We start from the raw sequence: 26,220 nt of genomic DNA, 5'->3' as shown, positions 1-26,220 counted from the left end.
TTCAATACAGTCCACATTGCCCCCCACTGGTTAAATGGCATTGCAACAAGAAAAATCAGATTTGCTGTTTGATACCTAATTTAGCTACAATATAGGCAGAACATTTTTATTATACGATCGCCATAAAATACTTACAATAAAGTATATCATACTGTACAACATAAAATGGTGATAAAACTATTTGGATGCGCAAAACTGCAGCATCAACCCCAATAGAACTTATGCAAAAGCTAACCACACGCTTGAAACACTGCACTGGGATGAGCATTCATTTGCTTAATTACAGGTTGCATCACCATCTGGCTAGAGGTTAAATAGCCAAGTGCAATTAACAACGTGGTGGCCACAAACTATGATCAGCCAACAAGCTAATGACGACTGAAATAGAGCCAAATCCATCCCTATGTTTGTCAGCTGACAAGATTTCATACATAATCAGTGCAACGAGAAAGAATTCTGTCATTTTCCATCATTGGTAGCATTTCTGTCCCTTCTGTATAAAAACCAAAATAGACAAATACAAGGCAAACATTTCAATAATATATATATATTTAAATGAAACACAATTTAAATATATTATAGATTAAGAACACATAGGTCAGAAAAACAATATTAGTGGTACATAGTACCAAAATAGTATTTTCTGGTTCTTTTCCACACATCTCAATGAGGTTCAAACAAAGTCATAATAATATTAACATTATATTCACTGAGTACACTTCAATGAGATTTGCTTAGACATTGCTTTTGACAGTACATACAAAAAAGAAAACTGCAACAATCACCATAAAAAATAACTAACATTAATATATGGGGGTAAACCATAAATCTACATATTTATAACATTACATGGAGTAGCCTGGAGTTCTTCTTTCATTGCAACTGTAGCATGTCTTCTTCAGTCCATAATAAGGAGTATTTATTCACTAGCCTACACTGTAATGATATTGACAAGGTGCCAGGGGTCGCCAGAGCTACAGATGGATGGCAAGACCAGGAAATCAAGAAGGTCCATTCCTGTTTGACTGTAACATGTCTGACCTGCTCTATAAAGTACATTAGGGAACAGCCAGGAGGGCAGGCCAGGACGACTCAACCTGACTCACCATCTCATCATAGTAACCCACCCCACTGATACAATACTCCAGGAGGGCCCAGGAATATAAGCATCTGCCGCAAAATAAAAACTGTACAAAGCCCCTACTTCCAGCTGAATTTGTTATTGGCATCAGTCTAACCCCTTTCAAATAGATGTAATCTAAAAACAAAGAATGAGGAATGGGCATAAAGGCGGTGGTGGTGGTGGGGTAAGGAGAGAAGATGGAGAGGACAACCTAGTCTTCTTAGTGATTGCTTAGTGAAGGATGCTTCAGGTCACTGCAGGCTAGGCCACCTCTTAGATGGCATGGTAACAGAGGTAACCACGGCAGCACCGTTGCTTTCTGAAGTGCTGCTCTTTCTGACAGCTCCCGCACCATTTTGTGTCCTAGTTTGTCATCCCTCCTTTCTGTTCTGGAAGGAAGGAAGTCGGGTGCTCTTTGTGCAACTGCTTTGTTTGCTTTTCTTTTCTTTTTCCTCTTCATTCGTTCACAGAGATGCCTTCATAGTGTTACGACGAGTTGGATGGATGGAGGATATACTTCAAGTTTTTCGCTTGCGCACATATATTCACACACATACCGGTACAAGTTGATGCAGGAGATCATGGAATGCTTTTGTTCTTCTATCTTCATTGATGCATTTGACCGTAAGGTGAATCCAGTGTACAGTTCATCACTGGACTAAGTGACATCTGTCTGTCACGCTGTCTGTCTCTATTGGATGAAGGGAGTGACAATCCTTTGGTTCTCCACTGGAGGGTCATAACTAGGGAGAGAGATTGACAATGAAACATGGACAATCATCATACAACAGTAAACTTGTCATGACTGAGGAGTCTTTTTTATATATATAGTTGCCTACTGTATTAGATAAATGCAATGGCTTGAGGCATACAGATATCCGGAACAATTTGACGTACCTTGGTGGATTTGCCAGGACTGTCGTGGTGCGCCTGGTGTACGACGTCATTGACGATCATCTTAGCGATCTTCCAGGCCATCTCCTCCTGGGCCTAAACACACATACACAAGTTACAATTCAATATGTTCATCATTCCTATTATTCATTAGTTCAAATAGATTCAACACAAGAGGAGCTTGTTTTGTTGGTTTACACACCTCATCTGAGTTGCCTTGAACAAGTTTCTTCATGGCTAGAGAGAGCATGGAACCTGTGAGAAGAGAGAGAAGAGTGAGTGAAGAATATGGCAATAGTCAGAGGATGAGCCTCTCATCTATTGTTCCTCTGAAAGATACTGGACATATGAGGTACATGAAAAATCACAGCACAGAGTTCTCTTAGAATGCGATCGATGCATTCGGAAGAAAAGTTGTTTTGTGATTAGAGCCATGAAATCTACTAAGAAAATGCATTCAACATATACAGGTTTAGTCCAGGACTTTTTATATGGATTTCCTCTGTTCTCAGAGAATGTTATCTTCTAAGAAATCCTAAATAATGTATTCATGTTATACTGTAGTCTTTTATAAGAACTAAAAGCACCTTGGGTTGTATTTGGGGTGCCTCACATATTTCAACCCACTTTCTGGTTGCGGTTAGGATGAGAATAGAAGACAATACCCACACCATGCATGCTTGAGTGACATGGCACTAAAATTATACAAGCAACAATGAACAGTAGAGAGAGTGTGGAGAAAAGGAAAGAGAAGAGAGAGGGAAAAGAGAGAGAAAATAGGAGAAGAGAAGAGAGAAAGAAAGATATAGATTGTCAATGTACATTTGTATTTGTCTGTTACCTTTGGATTTCTTCACATCCGGCTCTGGTTCGGCCTCCCTTATGAACTGTCCCAGCTCGTTCACTTTCCCAAACGTCATTCTTCTGAATAGAGAGGGGACATAGCCAATGATGTCATAGATATCAGATGTCTATGGAGACAGCACCCTGTTACTAGACTGGTCTCACATTCGTTTGTGCTGTACAGCCAACTCCTATAGTCATTGTCATTTGGTCCCAGCACAAACAGATCTGGGACGAGGCTAATCTCTTACTGCAACTAGGACACTACTGGGGCTGCCTAAGGCCACACAAACCCCATATATCAGCCTGTGTTTGGCCCATTAGACTGCTATAATGTAATGGGGATAACCTACAAATCTGCTGTCACACTGAGGACCGCATGGTGGAGTCTTTGAAAATATGCTTTTTAACATCACATATTCATTTTACATTTTAGTCATTTAGCAGACACTCTTATCCAGAGCGACTTACAGTTAGTGAGTGCATACATTTTTTCATACTGGCCCCCCATGGGAAACGAACCCACAACCCTGGCGTTGCAAGCGCCATGCTCTACCAACTGAGCTACACGGGGCCATATTCATTTAAAACATGTTTGTATTTGGAGTGGTTTAGTCACACATCAGTGGCCATTACACTGGCTTACTTAGCTAGCATCAAATAACCCTTTTGGGAATATTACAGTAGTAAAATCAGGACAGTTCAGGGGTAGCAATGGGGGAAATTTAGCACCATTATAAAACTATTTTCACAAATTTAATCCAGTAGAGAAACATTAAAAAAAAAAAAAAAAAAAATTAAATACTTGAAATAGTAAATGTTGTTTACAGACGACAGTACTTACAGAGTGCTGAGAATATATACAAATATACAGCTGTGGAAAAAATTAAGAGACCACTGCAAATTTTTCTTAAATCAGCATCTCTACATGTATGACAGCCATTCCATTCCAGTGTCTGTTGAATTCCAGCACAGGCACACCTCTTTCTACTAAATTTGGTGATCACATGAACCAAATCTTATTTAACGAGGAAAAGTATAAAAGCCACTGCTGTGGTCATCACTATCCTCTTGCAATAGGACCAGCTGGATTGCAAAAACAGTGCTAATAGTACCTCAAAAGTAATATTAATCCAAAAATAACTATTGACCATGCCAAAAGAGTTGAAAAGGAAAGTTTTGAGTGAGGAAAAGGGTTCAATTCTGGCTTTACTGGCAGAGGGATACAGTGAGCGTCAGGTTGCTTCCATCCTTAAAATTTCAAAGACGGCAGTTCATAAGAACAAGGTCAAGCAGACATTGGGGACAACAAAGCTACAGACCGGCAGAGGGCGAAAACGACTCTCTACTGACCGGGATGACCGCCAACTCATTCGAATGTCACTCAACAACCGTAGGATGACATCAAGTGACCTACAAAAAGAATGGCAAACGACAGCTGGGGTGAAGTGCACAGCGAGGACGGTTCGAAACAGGCTCCTAGGGGCAGGGCCGAAGTCGTGCAAAGCTAGAAAAAAGCCCTAAATCAATGAGAAGCAAAGAAGAGCCAGGCTGAGGTTTGCAAAATAATATAAATAAATAATATGCCATTTAGCAGACGCTTTTATCCAAAGCGACTTACAGTCATGCGTGCATACATTTTTGTGTATGGGTGGTCCCGGGGATCGAACCCACTACCTTGGCGTTACAAGCGCCATGCTCTACCAGCTGAGCTACAGAGGACCAAAAGACCATAAGGATTGGACCGTAGAGGACTGGAGTAAGGTCATCTTCTCTGATGAGTCCAATTTTCAGCTTTGCCCAACTCCTTGTCGTCTAATGGTTAGACGGAGACCTGGAGAGGCCTACAAGCCACAGTGTCTCGCACCCACTGTGAAATTTGGTGGAGGATCGGTGATGATCTGGGGGTGCTTCAGCAAGGCTGGAATCGGGCAGATTTGTCTTTGTGAAGGACGCACGAATCAAGCCATGTACAAGGTTGTCCTGGAAGAAAACTTGCTTCCTTTTGCTCTGACACTGTTCCCCAACTCTGAGGACTGGTTTTTCCACCAGGACAATGCGCCATGCCACACAGCCAGGTCAATCAAGGTGTGGATGGAGGACCACCAGATCAAGACCCTGTCATGGCCAGCCCAATCTCCAGACCTGAACCTCATTGAAAACTACTGGAATGTGATCAAGAGGAAAATGGATGGTCACAAGCCATCAAACAAAGCCGAGCTGCTTGAATTTTTTGCGCCAGGAGTGGCATAAAGTCACCCAACATCAATGTGAAAGACTGGCATGCCAAGACGCATGAAAGCTGTGATTGAAAATCAGGGTTATTCCACCAAATATTGATTTCTGAACTCTTCCTAAGTTAAAACATTACTATTGTGTTGTTTAAAAATGAACATGAACTTATTTTCTTTGCATTATTCGAGGTCTGACAACACTGCATCTTTTTTGTTATTTTGACCAGTTGTCATTTTCTGCAAATAAATGCTCTAAATGACAATATTTTTATTTGGAATTTGGGAGAAATGTTGTCAGTAGTTTATAGAATAAAACAAAAAAATTATTTTTACCCAAACACATACCTATAAATAGTAAAACCAGAGAAACTGATAATTTTGCAGTGGTCTCTTAATTTTTTGCGCAGCTGTATATATCTGAGAAGGCCAGAGGAGGTTATGCAGACTCACCCAGCATAGGGGCGCTGGTACAGGGACTCTGGGTCCAAACTGGCTATGTCCACCGTTATCGCCTCGTCAAAGTTTTTCAAGATTTTCACTGCTGCCGCCTTTTTGGTAGCTTGCTGTAATGAGAAAAAATATAATACTTTGCACAGTTAGAAGAACTAGAGGGAGTAATATTCCACGTATTAAGCTATTTACTCTAAGTTCCTTATCTCCTAAACGGTTCAGGAGGGAAAACGGACCACAGACAAAGGTACAAGTGCTAATGCTGTTGAACATTCATTCATTCGAGTGCACGTAGACAAACTTTTCTAAAGGTCTCATGAAATGAGGAAAATGTCAGTCGATGTAAAGCGAAAGTTCAGGGTGTGAGCAGGTCAGGTGTGGGGTTATCTACCTGGGCTTGAGACCCCTCGGTAGCATTGGTGCAGCGGTCACCATCCGGGGCCACGCCTTGACCGGGAGCGCTGGCCAGCACAAACTCATCCGCTCGGACAGAGTTGATAAGGTCACTCAGATACTTGTAGTAAAGGTTACTCGACAGGAAGCCTGGCATGTAGACCTGAGGGCAGAAAAATGACATGAACTTCACATTAGCAAAGTTGAACTTAAAAATGCCAGAGGGTCATGCTTTTCAGTCATGAAGGACTTCCGTTTTCTTCAGAGCATGGCAAAGTGTTTCAGCATCATCCCTAGCCTTTGGCAACAACATGGTAACTCAGAGCCAAATCTTTATATATTTATTGCTCTGGTACCACTATCTTCAATAACCCCAAAGGCCTGTCACTGGTAATCTAAACCTCATGGTTCAATCTAATGTTGTTGTTTTTAAAGCTGATTTCCTAGTGATTTTACAGTTGTGAGTTTGCAGAGTGACCCCTATGTGTGTCCCGTACCAACAAATGTATTTGACCCAGGTTAAGAGCGTTGGGCCAGTAACTGAAAGGTCTCTGGTTTGAATCCCAGAACCGACTAGGTGAAAAATATGTCTGTGCCCTTGAGCAAGGCACTTAACTCTAATTGCTCCTGTAAGTCTCTCTGGATAAGAATATCAGCTAAATTATGATTTTTTTAAAGTACAATGTTACTGTGTGACTTTCAACCCCTCACCTTTTCCATGGTGGTCCAGGCCTGTCTGAGAGGAGTGGTGAAGCAGTCTGGTAGAGGCCCTCCCTCCCGGCAGATATTAGACTCTATCTCCATCCGCACAGAGTCATCGAAACCCAGAGGGTTGGTGGCTTGGAGTGAGAAATACCTGGGGAGGAAACAGATCCCACCATTATTAAACTGGTGTCCAAATAAACATTCCATACTGAGTAATGCTGAGGTGTTTAGGCAAAGATATTGTGAAGGCAAATATATTTCAAAGACAAATATAGTGTAAAGGCAAAGATGGTGTGAAAGCAAAGATATTGTTAAGACAAATACACTCAGTTTATTAGGTACACCCATCTAGTACCGGGTCGGACCCCTTTTGCCTCCAGAACAGCCTGAATTCTCCGGGGAATGGATTCTACAATGTGTCGCAAATGTTCCACAGGGATGTTGGTCCATGCTGATGCAATGGCATTACACAGTTGCTGCAGATTGGACGGCGGAACAGCCCATTCCATATCATCCCAAAGACGCTCAATTGCAGTGGTCACCCACCTTTTCTGAGTCAAGATCACTTTCTGAGTCAAAATGCAAGGCAAGATTATTTTTCAACAGGACTTAATATTTTATAAGCCTATGCAACATTAATCAATTGAAAACAGTTCTGTAGCAGTAAGGTTTGTGCAGTAGGCTATAGGCCCAATACATTATCACTGCATATTGACTAAGCTTGAATTGCCCTGCCAATGTTGTTCTTCTCAGACCATTTTGAAATTATATTTACACATTTAAATATATGATCACACTGGTAACAGATCATTTGTTGTATTACTTGTGAGGCACAACTGAGTGAGCTTAATCTTTTTTATTTTTTTACTGACTGATGGCCTGCATCTGATGGTCAGTCTGAGGGAGGGAGCAGCGGTGAGGCTGCCTCTTACCCAACTCACCGTACCTCCTCTCAGCTGAGAAAAGGGGACACAGTCTTCCAGCTGATGGCGAAACTCAAGTCGCACTGCATTATTTCTGCTTCATGTACCAATTAATGTTGTTACTCCTATGATCAGAGAAAGTGAAACACGGTGATCTGAGCTCTCATTGGCCAGCGGTAGGCCTATAGGTGCACTTGATTTGCTCTCTGAGCCTGCTGGGTAGGTGGAGTTCTACATTCAGACACCTGAAATGGTTCAAAATGGGAACACTTTGCCTTCCTGCCGCTAGGGCTGCTAAATCAAGTGCACCTACCGCCAACAGCGCAAAACAAATAAAAACAAAATAGGAACGCAAGGGTTTATCGTTGGGTTTTTACCAACATTTTGGGTGATCGACTAGGAATGCCTTGGAGACCACTGCTCCAATGGGTTTGGTCAGCAACAATGTTCAGATACGCAGTGGTGTTCAATCGTTGCTCAATTGGTCTCAAGGGACCTAACGTGTGCCAGGAAAACATTCCCCACACCAGTACACCACCGCCACCAGACTGTACCGTTGACACCAGGCAGGATGGGTCCATGGACTCATGCTGCTTACGCCAAATCCTGACTCTGCCATCAGCATGACGCAACAGGAACCGTGATTCATCGGACCAGGCAATGTTTTTCCACTCCTCAATTGTCTAGTGTTGGTGATCACCACTGTTGTACTGCGCCGTTATTTGTCTGTTTGTAGCCTGCCTGTTAGCTTGCACGATTCTTTCCATTCTCCTTCAACCTCTCTCATCAACGAGCTGTTTTCGCACACAGGACTGGCGCTGACTGGATGTTTTTTGTTTGTCACACCATCTTCGGTAAACCCTAGACACTGTCGTGCGTGAAAAGCCCAGGAGGGCGGACGTTTCTGAGATACTGAACCTGGCGCGCCTGGCCCCGACGATCATACCACGCTCAAAGTCGCTTAGGTCACTTGTTTTGCCCATTCTAATGTTCAATCAAACAGTAACTGAATGCCTCGATGTCTGTCTGCCTGCTTTATATAGCAAACCACGGCCACGTGATTCACTGTCTGTAGGAGCAAACAATTTTTGTGAACGGGGTACCTAAAAAACTGGCCACAGTGTATATTATAAAGAAACCGATGTCTTACTTGTCATAGAGGATCATGGCATCATTCTGGGCCTCCTGACCATCGTACTGGCCAGCCATAGCAGCCAGCTGGTCCTGAAAGTTGTCTGCTGCCAGCCAGAACTGCAGGACATTCACAGCTTCCTCCTTCTCCATGTACTGGGGAGACACACAGACAGACACCATATTGCTTTATCACCAATGACACTTCTATTAACACCTACCATTTGACACTAAAGTAAAATAGAATAGAATAGAGAATAATAGAATATAAACAAATAGAATAGAAACACCAGTAGCACTAATAGCAATAACACCAATGAATAAAACAGCAATGAATATTAATGAACTTGACAACATACTGTGGTTGTGTTTAAACAACATCAATTGTGGGGTCCAGCTGTTGCTCTCACCTCAGAAAAGTAGAATAGGGCCGACTCACAGAACAAGATGTCTGCCAGAAACACCGAGCCACTGGTCAACACTTCGATCTGGTACTTACAGAAATGATGGCTGCGCAAGAATTCACTAAAGTGCCTGGGAAATATAAATTATATGTGATTACATTTACATTTATGATATAAGAGTGGATTGGTGTATAAGAGAACAGTGGTTACACTATAATCATAGGAGACAAATAATGATCCTTACAGATGAGAAATGGTCAATCTTTCAATGGATACTAGAACATGAAGACTGGAAAATCTAAAACGTACTGTTGTTCCATGATGGAGAAGACGACTGACTGTGCAATGACAAAGCAGTTTGGGTCCACCATTCCATCCTCGCCACAGATTTTAGCTGGCAAAGTGGAGAAAGGGACAAAAACAGTCACAATCACACAACAGATTATCAATTCATCCACAAAATAGTTCTCCTGAAACGTAGTTAAATATACTTCACAGACGAGGATTAGGGCTGATTTGATCTTTAACATTGGTTGCAACATTCCTACTAGGTCTAACATTCATAGGAATGCATACAGTACTCATACAGTTCTGATAAAATACTCATACAGTACACACAGAGACTGCACTGTCTTACAGTCAAAGTCAATACTAATGGAAAACAGGTGGCGGTACTAATTTCTTACCGACTATGTCGTTTCTGATCTGTTCTGTGATGGGGATGGGCCTAGCAGCGTCTGGAGAGATGTACTTGGTGAAGATGTTCACTGCATCTCTCTCGATACCTACAACACACAGGAGAAGATGGTTAACGGTCAGTCACAGGTGTCATAAACTGTGTACAACTCAGATATTGTTACCTCAAATGTGCAATTAAAACAAATTGATGTTGTTATTCTCACAGCCAGTTGTTTCACATGGTGGAGATAAGAACAAATATAGCTAATATACTAGCCTTTTCTAGTCAGGGGGTTATGCACTCATAATAGTAAGGTAAACATATAGATAAATTATGGTACAGACATTATGGCCCAACACAAACACACAAACACACAAATTATGGCCCAACTCACAAAAAGGATTGTGAGAACAGCCATAGCATCTCTCTGTAACATTCACCACCAGCCGGCTCTGAGAGACTCCAGGCTACTTACTTAACCATTATTTGTACAGGTAAATTAAGAGCAGATTTTTATTTACATATGTATTTATGAAGACCAGTCAAACATACTCTTCATGAGCTTGTCTGAGAGCTCCTTGAGGGCGTGGGTGGACTGCAGCTTGAAGGGGGTCCCTGTCCTGGAGTGCTGCCTGGTGGGGGTGTCTTCCCTGCTGGGGGTGCCTGGCCTCTGATCCACTATGGAGCTAAAGGAGTCCCTGTGGACGAGCTGCGCAGTGGGGCCTTCACTACTGTTACTGTTAATGTCCTGGGGGCTGGGTGTAAGGGGGCGGGAGGAGGGGGGCATGGGGACAGAGGGTGGGTCCATGTCTGGGGTGGAGGAGGGGTCGGGGGAGACAGGGGTGGAGGCAGGCTCGGCCAGGGAGCTGTGTTTGACGGAGTTGAGACTGTTGGCCCGGACCCGGGACCAGCTGGTGGAGCGGAAGCTCTCTGCCTCCAGCCAAAAGCGGACCAGGTGGTCGGACCCACGGGCCTCCTGGAACTGGATGTAGTAGGGCATGGCCACGTTGTCCCGCAGGATCTGGTCCACCGTCTTAGACAGGCGTGAACGCGTCTCAGAGGCCAGGTAGTTCACACTAGAGTGCCCTGAAACACACCACAACACTGAATAAAACCACTATACAACCATACAGTATGATCACACTGGACCGTTCTGAAACACACAATGAACAAATCAATCAAACCATCAATCGATCAAATGTCTTTATAAAGCCCTTTTAACATCATCCATTCTTACAAAGTCTAACCCAGCCTAAACAGACAGCGGACCACAGCATACTGAATGAAACCACTGTAAAACCATACACGATCATCCATAAAAAAATATACTTATCAAAAAATCTATCTAAAACCTATTCAACTATGGCACAGTTCACAGATCATATGATCAGGGAGGCCATGTGAATGTATGACTGAAGCCTGGCTGGAGGCCTCCATTACATAATGGACTAGAGTAGGAGCACTAAACAGTGAGCTGGTGTTTTGTGTGCTCCTAGTATCAGCTCCAGAGAGTGGGCAGGCTGCCACGTGTGACTGTTAACCAGCAGCTCAGCTCTCCCTCCCTCCCGCCCCTCCTCCTCCTCTCTCCCTCCCGCCCGCCCATCCTCTCTCCCTATCCTTCCCTCCCTTTCTCTCTCCCTTGCTCCTGTACAAGAGTTCACACCCTCAGAGTACTGTCTCGGGTCCAGTCAGTGTAGTACAGTATAGTCACCCTACCCTACTGCATTCCAAGGCCAGGGCTCAATGCTGCACCACTGGTTCAACCACCCCCTCCCTCTGACTCACCGTCACTGGTAACTAAATGACCTGTCCCAGCAGGTGCTGTCACTCAGCACTATCATAAACATTAATGGTATAGCTGGCTGCTGTGGCACTATAAAACTAGTGCCTGATATCTACCCACTTATGAAATGCTTGATTTAAATAGCCATCATCTTCAGAGGAAAGAAGATTTAGGGAGTTCTTATGTATCATAATCAAATCAAATTGTATTTGTCACATGCACTGAATACAACAAGTGTTGACTTTACAGTGAAACGCTTACTTACAAGCCCTTTCCCAACAATGCAGTTAAAAATTAAGAAAATTAGACAAATGGATAAAAATAAAATAGTAACACAATAAAATAACAATGACGAGGCTATATACAGGCTATATACAAGGAGTACCAGTACCGAGTCAGCGTACTGGGATATGAGGTAGTTGGGGTGATTGACTGAGGTAATATGTACATGTAGGTTTGGTTAGGTTAGGTGATTGATTGAAGTACTATGTACATGTAGGTAAGGGGTGAAAAGCAGAAAGTTTGGGTAGCCGTTTAATTAACTTAGGGCCCAGCAAACTTCTCAGTACAGGGTTTTTTCTGGATAAAAAGGGGGCTTAGGTGGTGGGCATGGCAGGGGACGTGACAGAGGGCATGGCAATGAGCGTGGTCGGCCCTTCGGGGTGGATACATTTTAGAATTTTAAAATCTTTGAGGCCCCCATCTTGGTGATGTAGTGAAATGTTAGCATTTTTAAAGGGATACTTTGGGATTTTGGCAATGAGGCCCTTCATCTACTTCCCAAAAGTCAGATGAACTAGTGGATACCATTTTTATGTCTCTGTAATCCTTCTACCCCCCCCCACACAAAAAAAAAATATATATATATATATAATAACAAAAAAAGGAACATTAATAAAATAAAGATTTAAAAAACACTAAAATAAAAACAAAACAAAAAACCCTATATATATATATATATATATATATATATATATATAAAAAACAAATGAAAATTACAAATATACCTTCAAAATTAAAATGTTGGTTGTCCCACTGGCTATCATAAGGTGAATGCACCAATTTGTAAGTCGCTCTGGATAAGAGCGTCTGCTAAATGACGTAAATGTAAATGTAATTTGTAGGTCTCTGTGTCCAGTATGAAGAAAGTTAAGAGGTAGTTTTGCGAGCCAATGCTAACTAGCGTTAGCACAATGACTGGAAGTCTATGGGTATCTGTAGATACCCATATACTTCCAGTCATTGCACTAATTCAAAAAATGTGTAGCCAATAATTTATTTTTCAGTTTTAAAGCGTTTCCTGCAATTCTATGCATTTTGCCTTGGCTTCTTTTGCTCTAACATAATTCAATTAATACTACTAAATTAATTGTTTTGGGAATTTTTTATTCTCCCTGACTGTCTAGCTTTTATTTTGGCGATTGTTGTTCTTAAAGATTATAATATTAAAACATTTATAGGTCAATTATCTTTTCTACATACTTTATATTTGGTCTTAGTCGTTTAAGTTCACACTAAAGTGTTTTTCCATCCCGAAAATGTGTTTACAATTAATTTTTTACACTGTTTGGACTTAGGTGACGTGAAAAAACGCTTTGGCGGCCAGCCCAAGGATTACAACGGCATAAAAATCCCTGCAGTATGATGCATGCGTTATAAGGAGTTTTCCTGATCAGGTCATGTGGTCCCTCAGGAAAAACTTGGGGCCCTAATTATGAGTCATACTAAAAAGCTTTGCTGGTAGTGTGCTGGTTGGTCAAAAGGCTAACTCATGCAGGAAGTTGGAGCGAGTGCGTCGCAGGATTAGCATTCAACCAATCGCTTGTAGAAAGGCCAGGCCCGTTGGTAGTTAAACCCATTCCACCAGCACCATGTCCACCAGCTACTATTATCACATTGTATCAACTCGCTGAAGCATGGGCACACACAATCCAGTCAAAAGGAGAGAACTTAAAAGAGAAAGCGCTCATCCATTCAAATCACTCTAAATAACCTTTTTTTTTTTTTTTACCGATCTAGGATACGTTTTGCCTTTTAAATTATAATAAATAAGAGGGGTCACCTAATCCTAGATCAGCACTCCTACTCTGAATACATTCCCTGAAAACTATGAGACAAATCAGAAGAATACTGGAGGCACATACCCAGATCCCCAAAGTGTGCAGCCTCCATGTGGCTGGGCTGTTTCTTGAGGATGGCCGTGCGTCCGCGGGCGAAGGAGTCCATGTTTGCAGAGATGGCGTTGATGGCCACATGGCTGGGCCCCGCCGCCTCCAGGATGGCATGGTGGTTACGGAGGCTAAGGGAGGGGGAGTGGGGGCTTGCTGGGGCTACCAGGGCTGGGGTTACAGGGGAGGAGGAGGGTGGAAACATAGGTCTCTTATTTCCTTTAAATCAATACAGAATGTAAGATTTCTAGATGACAGAAACCCAAAACATCCACAAAGTATGTTATGTACGAGGTTATGGGTTCTGAAAAAAGGCCTACTTCTTTAACTGAATGGTGTAGTGATCTAGTACATGAATGTGCCCAGTTAGAGCTCAGAGGGTGCTGCGACATTTTTTTTACGCTGGGGTGTGGGAGTGCGAGACAGTGTGCTCTGTGTAAATGTTAACTTATCACTTTGAGCCTGTCTGAGAACATAAAATACTTCACTGGCATCTCTCTAAAAACTCATAAACCCAATAATTTAAAGTCTGAACTTTGGATATAATTAGGCCTACTACCTGATATGTGTGTTATTACCTAAATCAATACATTCTCTCTCAGTACATTTACAGAGACAAATATAAACAGCTACAAAAAGGGAAAGCTCAGAGGGAAATACCGCTACCCTCAAAAAGGTGTGCGTGAACATAACACTTCAACTAAACACTTGACTGCTTTCAAAGAACTTCAAACAAGGACCTTCCTTCCTCTCTATTTTCAGGGCTGCTAAAAAATGAAACATCAGATGGCAGCAGCACAGCATTGCAATTCATCATTTCAGAGAAGTGGTAGTACGGTACCCACCTCTATTGACTTTAGCATCAACTGGTTGCTCGGGTTCCTTGCCTTTTGCTATGGGTCAAAAAGGAATTACATAGCATTGTAATTAGAGCAGGCTTTAACATTTGATTCACAATGCAGGGGGAGATCAGTGACAGGAATACTGTGCCTGAGGTTCATTGTAGGGTAAAGCAATAGGGATGATGACGATGATGATGCAGTGTCACTGAAAAGGCAGAAACTTAAAGGGATACTTCGGGATTTTGGCAACAAGAGTCAGATGAACTCATGGATATCATTTTTATGTCTCTGCGTGCAGTTTGAAGGAAGTTGCTAACTAGCAGATACCCATAGACCTCCAGTCATTGCAGCAGATACCCATAGACTTCCAGTCATTGTGCTAACGCTAGTTAGCATTGGCTTGCCAAACTAACTCTAACTTCCTTTATACTGGACAGAGACCTACAAATGGTATCCATGAGTTCATCTGACTCTGGGGAAGTAGATAAAGGGCCTCATTGCCAAAATCCATAAGTATCCCTTTAACTATACAGTTATATTATGGCCTAGGCCTGGTCGGGAAACAGATATGCCTGTGACAGTGGGATAACCTTGTCTGTTAAGCAAACAAATAATTATAACTATTTTCCTCACTGTCATGCACAGATAAGATAAGCAGAGAGGAGCAAACTACTTGTGTGAGGCTCCTGATAGGAATAGAACAGAGTTATTCTTCACATTGAAGCATGGCTGCCATCTTACAAGGTGTGTTTATTGACTACAGTGGCCTTGGTCTATCAGCTCGAATGTCACTTCCTTGTCATGTTGTTACTGCAAAGAACCCTCATCACCATAGTGAACCGTCTTGACCCAAAGTCCTGTTTTTCTACACATTTCAGTCCTCCTTTATTACATAAAGTAACAGAATATGCCTGGTTACAATAGTGTGGTGAAAGTGAACCTTTCGCGCATGACATAAATAGTTTTTCTGAGGCGCTTTCAGCGTTCAGTGGAGGAAGGATGGAAGGCTCTTTTTCATTACAGAGGCATCAGATGGTTAGCACATGGTTATGTCTACCCACCTCAAAGAGCTTTATAATTTAATTTGGTATATAAATAGGTCTCCGCATATGACTGATTGTTATCATCATAATTTCATATTATCCATGGTTTGCACTGTAGGCCTAATACTTTACAGTAGCTGTCAAGAAAACTGTGTCACGTGTATGTTTTACTAGCCCCAGGAATGGAGGTCTATAGTTTGGGCTAGTGATTTACATGCAATAATTTTTGCTTGAATGTCTTCTGACCACAATTCCAAGGTAAATACTGAGTTAGCCTAGAGCAATTGTCACCAACCTTTTCGGAGTCAAAAAATCACTGAGTCAAAATGCAAGCAGAGATCTACCACTCAGATAAAACATTTTTTACATGACTTAAAAAACATAAGCCTATGCAACATTAACCAATTGAAAACAGTTCTGTAACAATGAGGTTTGTGCAGTAGGCTATAGGCCCAATACATTATCACTGCATATTGGCTAAGCTTGAATTTTCCTGCCAATGTTGTTCTTCTCAGACCATTCTGAAATGATATTTTAAAAAATTTGGTATACGATCACACTGGTAATAGATCATTTATTGTATTACTTGTGAGGCACAGCTGAGTAAGCTTAATCATTTCTCTTCTTTCCTTTTTTACTGGACTGATAGCCTGCATCTGATGGTCAGTCTGAGGGGAGGGAGGGAGCAGAGGTCACCCGACTCACCGATTCATATTTTTACTCCTATGATCAGAGAAAGTGCATTATTCCTCGATATTAAAAAAGACAAGCCGCAAATAATAACAAAGGAAGCTTATCGAAACACGCGCATTTTATGGCTTATAAAACTGTTGAACAAAGACAGTGCTGAATAAAAACTTAAACATGAACTTACTCATAAAAACAGCAGTTCTTTGCTGTATTCGTGGAGTCTCTAGTCATGGTTTTAAAAGTTTTGAAATCTCACATTATCAACTTTTATTTGTGTTCGAGGCTTCTACAGTCTTTGGTGCGAGGAAACTGTGCAGACACCGTGATCTGAGCTATCTGATTGGCCAGCGGTAGGCCTACGGTTGCACTTGATTTGCTCTCAGGGCCTGCCGGGTAGGCGGAGTTCTACCTTCAGACTCATGAAATGGTTCAAAATGGGAACACTTTGGCTTGCCGGCGCTAGGGCTGCTGAATCAACCCACAACGAGGCTTTATCGTTGGGTTTTTTACAGAAATGTTTGGTAATCGACTAGGAATGGCTTGGAGATCGACCGGTTGGTGACCACTGCCATAGAGCCATTTAACTCAACCCTAAGCCTACTTGTACTTGCATGGGGAGCTATCCATCCAACCACCATGGCATAGCTGACTGGCATGGAAGACAGCCAGTGACCTAAACTAAATAAACATTACCGTGACATTATTAGGAAATCACCAAATGCAAGGCTTTGAGGTTCGTTAATTATTATCTAGGTAATAACCAACCTAATCTGCATTCTCCAATAATGAATTGCGATCGATCAGGGTCAGGGATACTAGCTAGCTGAGTCTAAGCACCACAGCATCAGCTAGCTAACGTTAGCTACTTAACGTTAGCAGTAGCAAGAACTATTGAGCAGGAAAGCTGCATTACCTACATCTTGTGGCTGCCAGTTTTATATCTTAAGATTTGAAACAGCTAACTACAGAAACAATTTGGTATTTGCTATATTATTCAGCGGATATTTTGTCGGCGTGAACTTCACACAGACCTGTCAAGCGCATTCTCATCTCAGTCATTACTAGCCATCGCACATTCCTCAACCTCTCCCGCGAGCCTCTTCTTTACGCCCTTTGGCTCGTGCTAGCCGGTTCGGCTATCACACTTCCTTACCTTTCCTCCGGAAAAACGACATGACGATTTTCACGCTCTGAATGTATCCTCAGCTCAGTGACAACATCCCGTGGATTCCTGAGTCCCTTCATTCATATGCGTCGATTCTTGACGACGGTAAATGGGTTTATTTACGCCCGAGGGGAATGGGCTGTCAAATCCAAAACTTACACCTTCTGCGACCAGTGGCCATATTGTCAATATTGTCTCACTTCCGGAGATGATGATGGGGCAGCATTGTGGGAAACGTGCATTATTTGTTAGTGACAGTAGAGGGCAGTATCCACAAGGGGGATATTTTACTGGTGAACAAAATACCAGGGGTGTAATCATTAGTCCAAAACCTAGTCATTCGTCCAATACGACAGTTTCTATTGGACAAATTCAGGTATGTCCCTCCCAGTTTCGTTCGGTTTGCTTCCGTTTAAGAAAAGTTTTGCAACCGAATCGGCGTAATGAATACGCCCCAGGGGTGTAATCGTTACTCCAAACAGTTAACGAAAACTAGCGTTTCTATTGGACAGGTTCAGCAAACAGGGTGGGTTGCAACTGTTTGGAGTAATGATTACACGCCTCTGTGAAATGAAATAGAAGCAGTGTTGCCAACTTAGCGACTTTGTCTTTTGGAGACTCTGACGTGAAGCACGTACCGTTCTTACTCTTCTCAACGAGCAGCAGGTGCTACCGTGGGCCCCACACCCTTCCCAAAGCACTCACAGGCGGATCAGTCACTCCCAGCTGCAGTCAGAGCAGGAGATGTTCACCCCTCCTCGTCCAAATGAATCGCGCATGCGGGAAGCCGCCGCTGGCTGATCAGGGCGGGATGTAAATGTTAAATGTTCTTTGTCTAAAATAAATCACTGCACAAAAATATATCACTGCATTTGACTCACACAGCCTCAGTCACTTACTCACCTCGTCCACTGTGTGTGAGCCTCTCTGTGACATAAGCTAAACATCTAGCTGGCTAGCTCATCATGTCTCAGTCTAAACTGTACACTCAAAAACAGAAAGGAGTGGGAATCAAACCCTGAATTCAAAGGCTGGTTGAAGCCGTTTATTGGAGATGATACACAGGCATACTGCCTGTATTGTAAGGCTGATTTCTACGCCAAACTTAGTGATGTAAAAAAACACATGACAACTCAAAAACATACTCAAAAGGCAAAGCCTTATAACAGTTCCACCCAAAACAAGCTGCCCTTTATGGTTAAAAAAATGGACTCTGCAAATAGGCTGAGGCCACCATGGCATTAGCTATCGCTGAACACTGTTCCATGCTGGCATCTGATCACATTGGAGAAGCATGTAGAGCTGCTTTCTCATACTCCACTGCTGCTACCCACTTCAAAATGCACAGGACAAAGTGCACAGAAATCATTAATGGTGTTCTAGCACCATACTTTCTGAAAAAGTTGGTTGCAGATGTGGGTGACCAGTGTTTCAGCCTCCTCCTCGATGAGTCCACAGATGTAAGTGTTTCTAAGTACCTGGGGGTTGTGATAAGGTACTTTAGTGACACCAAGCAGACAATTGTATCAACATTTCTGGGGCTTGTTGAGTTGGAGGAGATGCCAAATATATAGCCTGTGCTGTTGTGGCTTTCCTCGAGAAGTGTTGTCTTAAAAAAGAGAAACTCCTGGGGATATGGACTGACAATGCCTCTGTTATGACGGGGATTAACAATGGTGTCCATAAAGTGCTGAAGGAGGAGTATGGCCTCAAAGATCTGGTTCTTATTCGCTGTGTGTGCGACTCTCTGCAGCTTGCTGTAAGTCATTCTTCCAATGACACCATCCCCCGTAGTGTGGAGTACTTGGTACGAGAGACTTATAACTGGTTTTCAGTGTCTCCAACGCGCAGGGAGGCCTACAAGGCCATATATGAGACTATCAACTGTTTACAGATAACCAAGGTGTGTGCCACACATTGGCTCTCCATTGAACCCACGGTTTCACGCATTTTGGACCAGTGGGAGGAGCTTAGGCTGCATTTCGCAGTCACCAAGTCCAGTGAACACTGTTACATGGCTGAGGTTTTATACTCCATGTGCAGTGATCCTCAAAACATATTGTATCTGACTTTTTGAAGTCAGTACTGGGTGAGGTACAGTTGGCCATCAAGGCTTTTGAGGGAGAGCAAGTAGATCCTCTTAAGCTACTTGACAGCTTGGTTAGCCTGATCAAGTCTGTGAGCAGCAGGGTGCTGAATCCACTGGCAAATGTTGATGTACTCAAAGGGCCAATAGATGGATACATCAGTCCCAAACCGTTCCTTGGTTACCTTTTTGAGTCAAAGGCAGCTGAGCTCCACCTTGCGCCTGAGGATGAAAACAATGTCCGAAAGCGGTGTGTAGCCTTCACCATCTCCCTCACTAATGAGTTGAGGGTGAGACTGCCGGACAACATCGAAGCATTGCAGTACATGTCAGTTTTCAATGTGGAGGAAACTCTAAAGCACAATAAGAGCCCCGGAGAAATATAAAAAATAGCCAAGCTCCTTGGCTACTCCCCTGCAGAGATAGACAAGATTGTCCAGCAATGGCGTGCCATCCATCTTAGTAAATGGAATGAGACAAAAAAACACACTGATTTGGAAGTTCAGGGATGCAGCTGATATCAACCCCTTTCAAGAACTTGCCATGGCTGCTGTGTCTGTGTTGTCCTTGCCACACTCGAATGCTGAAGTCGAGAGAGTATTCAGCCAGATGAGTGTGGTAAAAAGCAAACTTAGAAATCGGATGTCCTTGCAGACCCTTAACTCCATCCTGTACATTCGATATGGACTGAAGCTGTCTGGTGAGGCTTGCTATGAGCACCAGCTGCCTAATAATTCTTTGCAGCTTTTTGGCACATCAGCTACTTACTAATTTAAGTCAGCTTCCTCAGTTGCTGAACCTGCCATAGAGAGCCTTGACCAAAATGACGATGACCCACTCTTTCTGTGAGCCAGCACAGCCTGTGTGTGTGTGGAGGGGGGTCTGAAAAAACCCAACAATGAACCTGAATTAGGGCCAGACTAGTTACCATCATTTTCTCACATTGCCATTGACAGTTTTTTCTATTGTCTCTTTTTGGTCCATTTAGATTGTTAATGTAGATTGTATACAAAAAAAGGTTTAAAATGTTATGATTAAAAATGTTAATGTGTTACTGTGACTTGTTGTAGGCTCCTAAGTGGACCATAAGGCTAAAAACCAAACCAAACTTAAAAATAAAAAAAATAAAAAAAAATAAGTAACTCCGCCAGTGTCTCTTTTGGGTCACTTTTGCCAGTCCCAAGCCCGGATAAAGGAGGAGGGTTGGAATTGTGACATAAGAAAACAAACAAGAATCGACAGAAGAAAGTTCATTTGTAGTTCTAAACATATTTAGTTTTTTTTTTACTCACTTTTTGTCTCTCCCTTGACGTTATTCCTCTCTCCTACAGTGTCCATCACAATTACATGCACATGGCCAATTATGCAAATTAGGTGATGACGTCATGTAGCGACTTAGGACAGCCAATAGCTACTTTCCTTACTGAGGAGTTGGCAACACTGAATAGAAGGGACCACTGCACTACCTAGCTCTCCAACGTGCACGAGGAGCGAACTGAAGTGAAGAGGATATTCAGCAACTCTTGGATAACAGTGGATGTTGATAATAATAGTAAAACCGACGCAATTCAGCCCTTCATCAGGGTTTTACAGAAATAAAAAAAGAATGAGACTTTTAAACATTTGAAAATGGCCTCATGGGTTCAGGGACCAATCACAATTGGAATACAAAACATTGTGCTTGGTTAAAGGGGCAATCAGCAGTTGCTACATACATTTTTGGAATTATAATATGTAGGCTACCCATTGATTCTTGAAGAATATAACCTATAAATGCCTCATGAGCTTAGTTCAACTGTAGTACCCCATCAGAACCAAAACAATAAACTCAAATCAATCAAATCACATTTTATTTGTCACATGCTTTGTAAACAACAGGTGTAGACTAACAGTGAAATGATTACTTACGGGCCCTTCCCAACAAGGCTAAATGGTGGATAATAATAGAAACATAATAACACGAGGAATAAATACACAATGAGTGACAATAACTTGGCTATATACACGGGGTACCAGTACTGAGTCAATGTGCAGGGGTACGAGGTAATTGAGGTAGATATGTACATATATGTAGGGGTAAAGTGACTAGGCAACAGTATAGAAAATAAACAGTAGCAGCAGCGTATGTGATTAGTCAAAAGAGTTAGTGCAAAAAGGGTCAATTCAGATAGTCCGGGTAGCTATTGGTTAACTATTTAACTAACTATTTAGCAGTCTTATGACTTGGTGGTAGAAGTCTTTCAGGGTCCTGTTGGTTCCAGACTTGCTGCATCGGTACCGCTTGCCGTGCGGTAGCAGAGAGAACAGTCTTTTTAGGGCCTTCCTCTGACACAGCCTGGTATAGAGGTCCTGGATGGCAGGGAGCTCGGCCCCAGTGATGTACTGGGCTGTAAGCACTACCCTCTGTAGCGCTTTGCGGTCGGATGCCAAGCAGTTGCCATACCAAGCGGTGATGCAGCCGGTCAATATGCTCTCAATGGTGCAGCTGTAGAACATTTTAAGGATCTGAGGGCCCATGCCAAATCTTTTCAGCCTCCTAAGGGGGAAGAGGTATTGTCGTGCCTTCTTCGCGACTGTGTTGGTGTATGTGGACCATGATAATTCCTCAGTGATGTGGACACAGAGGCACAGATACGCATACACATGATAAGACAATCTACACACACGTGCACATGGATGTTGTATTGTAAATATGTGGTGGTGGAATGGTGGCCTGAGGGAACACACTGAATGTGTTGGGGAAGGTGTTATGAAATGTAATGTCATGTAGTATTTTAAACTGTATGTAGCTGTCTTATGTTTTTGAACCCCAGGAAGAGTAGCAGCAGCTAATGGGGATCCATAAATACAAATACAAACACATTCGTCCAACATTCTTGTCAATAGAAAATATCTTACATTAGACATAGAAAATCCACCACTCAATGTCTTATCATTCAATTGCTGACATAATAAATGTTGCATTGTCATCCTGTATAGTATATACTTGGATTTTGCTCCCATCAGCACTACATGCAGCTGTCACTTCTCACGGTCATGTCCCCTCAGTTGATGTTTGCTCACCTTATTTTTGATGTATAAGTGTTGATAAACTAGAGAATAAAATGACCCTTGTTGAGACCATTTATCTCCTACCAGTGATTGGGAACTTCTGTGGGATATGGAGTGTGGGATGCAGTGTTATTTGGTTGTTAATTGGATTCGTTCTGACATTTTTGATATCTTGTTTCTGATTATTTGTGTACTTGTTTGGCATTTTACTGCACTGTTAGGAGTAACACAAGCATTTCGCTGCACCCGCTATAACATCTGCTAAATTGTGTACGTGTCCAATAAACTGATTTGATTTGCAAAAATTGGAAAATAATACAGGAAAAGCAAGGATGCTGTTTTATCGTAGAAATTATGGACAGGTAGTTAATTCCCTAAAGTACAACATAATGAAATGTTAGAATTATTTGAATCAAAAGCATTTTTATCAAACGATTCTTGAAATGTTTCTGAGTTATTGTTCAAAACTTTTAGTTTTAGGTCCACAGTATTGTCTTTACTAAAACAATTTGGTCTTTGTTGTAAAACCATCAAAGCTAATGCCTTTTGATCATGCATAATATAAGATATTTTGTAGATGATCATCAACCATTGATTCAGTAAGATAATCAAGATCAAAAGGTAAGACTTTCTAACATTGATTTGACTGTCAAGTGTCATATGTTTCAGTCTCGCCCAACATCGTGGGTGTCCTTGGGGCGGTCGATGCGGTAGACGAACTCGGCAGGCATGAAGTATCCCAGGTATTCCACGGTGTCAGGAGTGGTGTCTATGTAGTAGTGGCCACTCTCTCCATGGTGGCTGAAGCAGTGAGTGTGCTCCACACGTAGGTCCAAACCCTGAATAGACAAAAAAAAGCAAGTTGGAAAAAGTGCAGATAGCAAAGAAAAGTCTAGTTAGGGACAATAGATTAAGTCTATACTCACAGGGTCTCTGGAGACCATCACGGTTTGGCAGATGAGAGGTGCGCTGACCTCAAAGTGTTTCAGCCACTTATTCACATTGTCGTTGGAGTTGAGTGGGCAGGCTGAGAACTCCTTTGGCTATGCACAGGGAGGCACCAGAAAGACAATAAATGGGATTTGGTAACGCTCTCTTTGGCTGCATTTAAACAGGCAGCCCAATTCTGGTCTTTTTTTCCACTAATAGGTGTTTTGACCAATCAGATCAGCTCTAAAAAAGAGCTGATGTAAAAAGATCTGATGTGATAGGTCAAAAGACCAATTAGTGGAAAAAAATATCAGAATTGGGTTGCCTGTCTAAGCAGCCTTTGAGGCCTCAGTAATAAGGGCTACATACGTTCTGACTGTTGGTGTCCATTGTTGTGGTTGGCAACAAACATTTTAAGTCATGGCAATGAAATAGAGAAAGCAATAAGCATGCATTGAGCCTTGAAACCACAACACCATGTCACAGAATCCTGTCAACACAAATATCTGCAAGTTTTGTGTTTTTACCATGATGTGGATCTTGGCCTTCCCTTTCTGGATGATGAAGGTGCCCTCCAGAGCCAGACTTTTATCAGGATAGTGCTCCTCCATGGACTTCCTAAGAGCACCCACAAGGCTCTCCTCACCTGTTCTCCTTTTGGCACTCACCTCTATGACCTGACCGTGACAGAAAATAAAAATAACATTTTCAGCACTGATTACGCAACCAGTTTAGTCTCCTGTTAAATATTTGTTGACCTAAAGTAATCATTTGGAGCAAACACAGACAGGGAGGTCTTAGTTCATGTAAACATGATTTCAATGATGAACCTAAAGGGCACTTTGTTTATGTCAATGCATAACCAGAGGCGGGTTTAATTCACCAGGAACACAAATAATGATTAATACACAATGATTAAGCACAATTTAAATGATAGTATGAAAAAAAAAAAATTATGCACTCACTAACTGTAAGTTGCTCTGGATAAGAGCGTCTTCTAAATGACTAAAATGTAAATGTAAAATAGTGAGCCCTAAAATCTCACTTGGTTTTTAACTTGATATGAACATCATAATTATAATAGTTATAATTCCAAATATCAAAATCATCTACACTGTATTCATCACATGCACCATTCTCTTACCATCCACATCATCCATCTCTTACCTTTCCAGGCTTTCCCTCACATGCATATAGGTTGGCCAGCAGTCCAAAGTCACAGTCTGAAAATTGATCACTATATTTCTCCAGTAGGCACTGGCCATCAGCTGGATTTATGGAGGAAAAAAAGCTGCTATTCACTGCAGGCCTTCCCTCAGCTTCAGTGAGGACCAGAGGCATCATCTGGGGTGATGATAATTAAAATGAGATAAGACTCAACTTATTGACTAATAATAAAACAAACTGTCTTCAACTAAGTCGTGTCTAATTTAAGCGTCCAATGTATGGGTACCATAATGTATCCTATCCTCCCAAAGTTTGCAATTGAAATGGACAACATTAGGAAGTCTTTCTATTCATGTAATCATTATGAGTCTAACAAAATACTACATAAATAATATCAAGACAATGGGAAGATAATTTTGACAACTAACAAACCTCTGCATTCATTCCAACATTTTTGGAGGATACTGTGACGAGGTGTGAATGAAGGAGTCAGGCGCAGGAGGTAAAACACCGAAGTCCAGAGTTTATTCCGTTTACATATATAAAACGCACCCAGCGTGAAAACTAAACTAACAAGGGAAAATAGAAGAGTAGCTCAACCGAGCTACTCGCTCTCACAATAAACAATCACTCACAAAGACAAGGGGAACAGAGGGAACACTTATACACATACTAATTAGGGGAATGAGCACCAGGTGTGTGTGATTGACAAGACAAGACATGACAAGTGCAGTGATGAGAATGGGATCGGCAGTAGCTAGTAAGCCGGTGACGACAAACCGGGGCCTCCCTGCGGTGGCGGTCAGCGTTCGCCTTCTGATGACGCACGGTGCGCTGGAGGCGAACGTGGGCAGCGTGCGTCCCAAGTCACCTCCGCGCGCCAAAACCAGTCATCCACCGCAGGAGCCTCAGTCTGGCTCTGGTGCCACGGTGCCAGGACCGGTTGGTAACCCAAAACACATTGGAAGGGTGTTAGGTTAGTGGAGGAGTGGCGGAGAGCGTTCTGAGTGTATTCTGCCCATGGTAGAAACACTGACCACTCCCCCGGCCGGTCCTGACAGTAGGTCCGCAGGACCCTACCCACATCTTGATTCACCCTTTCCACCTGCCCATTACTCTCGGGGTGAAATCCAGAGGTCAGGCTGACCGAGACCCCCAGACGTTCCATGAACAACTTCCAGACTCTAGACGTGAACTGGGGACCTCGGTCGGACACTATATCCTCTGGTACCCCGTAGTGCCGGAAGACGTGAGTAAACAGAGCCTCCGCAGTTTGTAGGGCCGTGGGGAGACCAGGCAGAGGAAGGAGGCGGTAGGACTTCGAAAAGCGATCCATAACAACCAGGATAGTGGTGTTACCTTGGGAGAGAGGGAGATCAGTAAGAAAATCAATACTAAGGTGAGACCATGGTCGTTGTGGAACTGGTAAAGGTTGTAGCTTACCCGCTGGGAGGTGCCTAGGTGCCTTACTCTGGGCGCACACTGAGCAGGAGGAAACATACACCCTCACGTCCTT

At 42.5% G+C, this 26,220-nt stretch overlaps 2 protein-coding genes across 3 annotated transcripts; both read right to left on the bottom strand.

Moving 5' to 3' along the window:
* Positions 1-74: 74 nt before the first annotated feature.
* On the bottom strand, positions 75-17,657 carry akap10 (A kinase (PRKA) anchor protein 10). Of its 2 annotated transcripts, none has more exons than XM_041894054.2 (15): positions 17,459-17,657; positions 14,576-14,623; positions 13,707-13,901; positions 10,332-10,865; positions 9,787-9,885; positions 9,410-9,494; positions 9,107-9,230; positions 8,716-8,852; positions 6,649-6,793; positions 5,936-6,100; positions 5,545-5,657; positions 2,859-2,941; positions 2,220-2,272; positions 2,021-2,113; positions 75-1,866 (listed from the first exon to the last, which is right to left on the bottom strand). In XM_041894054.2, the coding sequence occupies exons 1-15, from the start codon at positions 17,478-17,480 to the stop codon at positions 1,861-1,863; spliced, it is 1,902 nt and encodes a 633-aa protein (XP_041749988.2). In that variant the 5' UTR covers positions 17,481-17,657; the 3' UTR covers positions 75-1,860. The 2 variants fall into 2 exon arrangements, with proteins under 2 accessions (XP_041749988.2, XP_045080225.1); XM_045224290.1 differs by lacking the exon at positions 17,459-17,657 and adding an exon at positions 17,337-17,413.
* A 5,283-nt stretch (positions 17,658-22,940) lies between these two features.
* Positions 22,941-24,893, bottom strand: LOC121580209 (ester hydrolase C11orf54 homolog). Its single transcript, XM_041895267.1, has 4 exons — positions 24,705-24,893; positions 24,065-24,214; positions 23,534-23,650; positions 22,941-23,446 (listed from the first exon to the last, which is right to left on the bottom strand). Exons 1-4 carry the CDS (start codon positions 24,879-24,881, stop codon positions 23,273-23,275), a joined length of 618 nt encoding a protein of 205 aa, XP_041751201.1. The 5' UTR covers positions 24,882-24,893; the 3' UTR covers positions 22,941-23,272.
* Between the last annotated feature and the right edge of the window lie 1,327 nt (positions 24,894-26,220).

The sequence above is a fragment of the Coregonus clupeaformis genome, chromosome 13 (genome assembly GCF_020615455.1).
Source record: "Coregonus clupeaformis isolate EN_2021a chromosome 13, ASM2061545v1, whole genome shotgun sequence".
NCBI lineage: Eukaryota > Metazoa > Chordata > Actinopteri > Salmoniformes > Salmonidae > Coregonus > Coregonus clupeaformis.
Note: the sequence above shows the minus strand (reverse complement) of the source record. Positions and strands in the feature narration are given on the sequence as shown.

What these genes read in the sequence shown, in the direction of transcription:
- LOC121580209 (XM_041895267.1), bottom strand. Translation starts at nt 24,881, where the DNA reads ATGATGCCTCTGGTCCTCACTGAAGCTGAGGGAAGGCCTGCAGTGAAT. An exon ending in GTGAGGGAAAGCCTGGAAAG is followed by an intron (nt 24,215 to 24,704) that starts GTAAGAGATGGA and finishes TGTCACGGTCAG; the next exon opens with GTCATAGAGGTGAGTGCCAA. An exon ending in TGATGGTCTCCAGAGACCCT is followed by an intron (nt 23,447 to 23,533) that starts GTGAGTATAGAC and finishes TTGTCTATTCAG; the next exon opens with GGTTTGGACCTACGTGTGGA.
- akap10 (XM_045224290.1), bottom strand. Translation starts at nt 17,364, where the DNA reads ATGACTGAGATGAGAATGCGCTTGACAG. An exon ending in TGCACACTTTGGGGATCTGG is followed by an intron (nt 10,866 to 13,706) that starts GTATGTGCCTCC and finishes GGTGTGTTTCAG; the next exon opens with GGCACTCTAGTGTGAACTAC. An exon ending in TTCTCCATCATGGAACAACA is followed by an intron (nt 9,231 to 9,409) that starts GTACGTTTTAGA and finishes TATATTTCCCAG; the next exon opens with GCACTTTAGTGAATTCTTGC.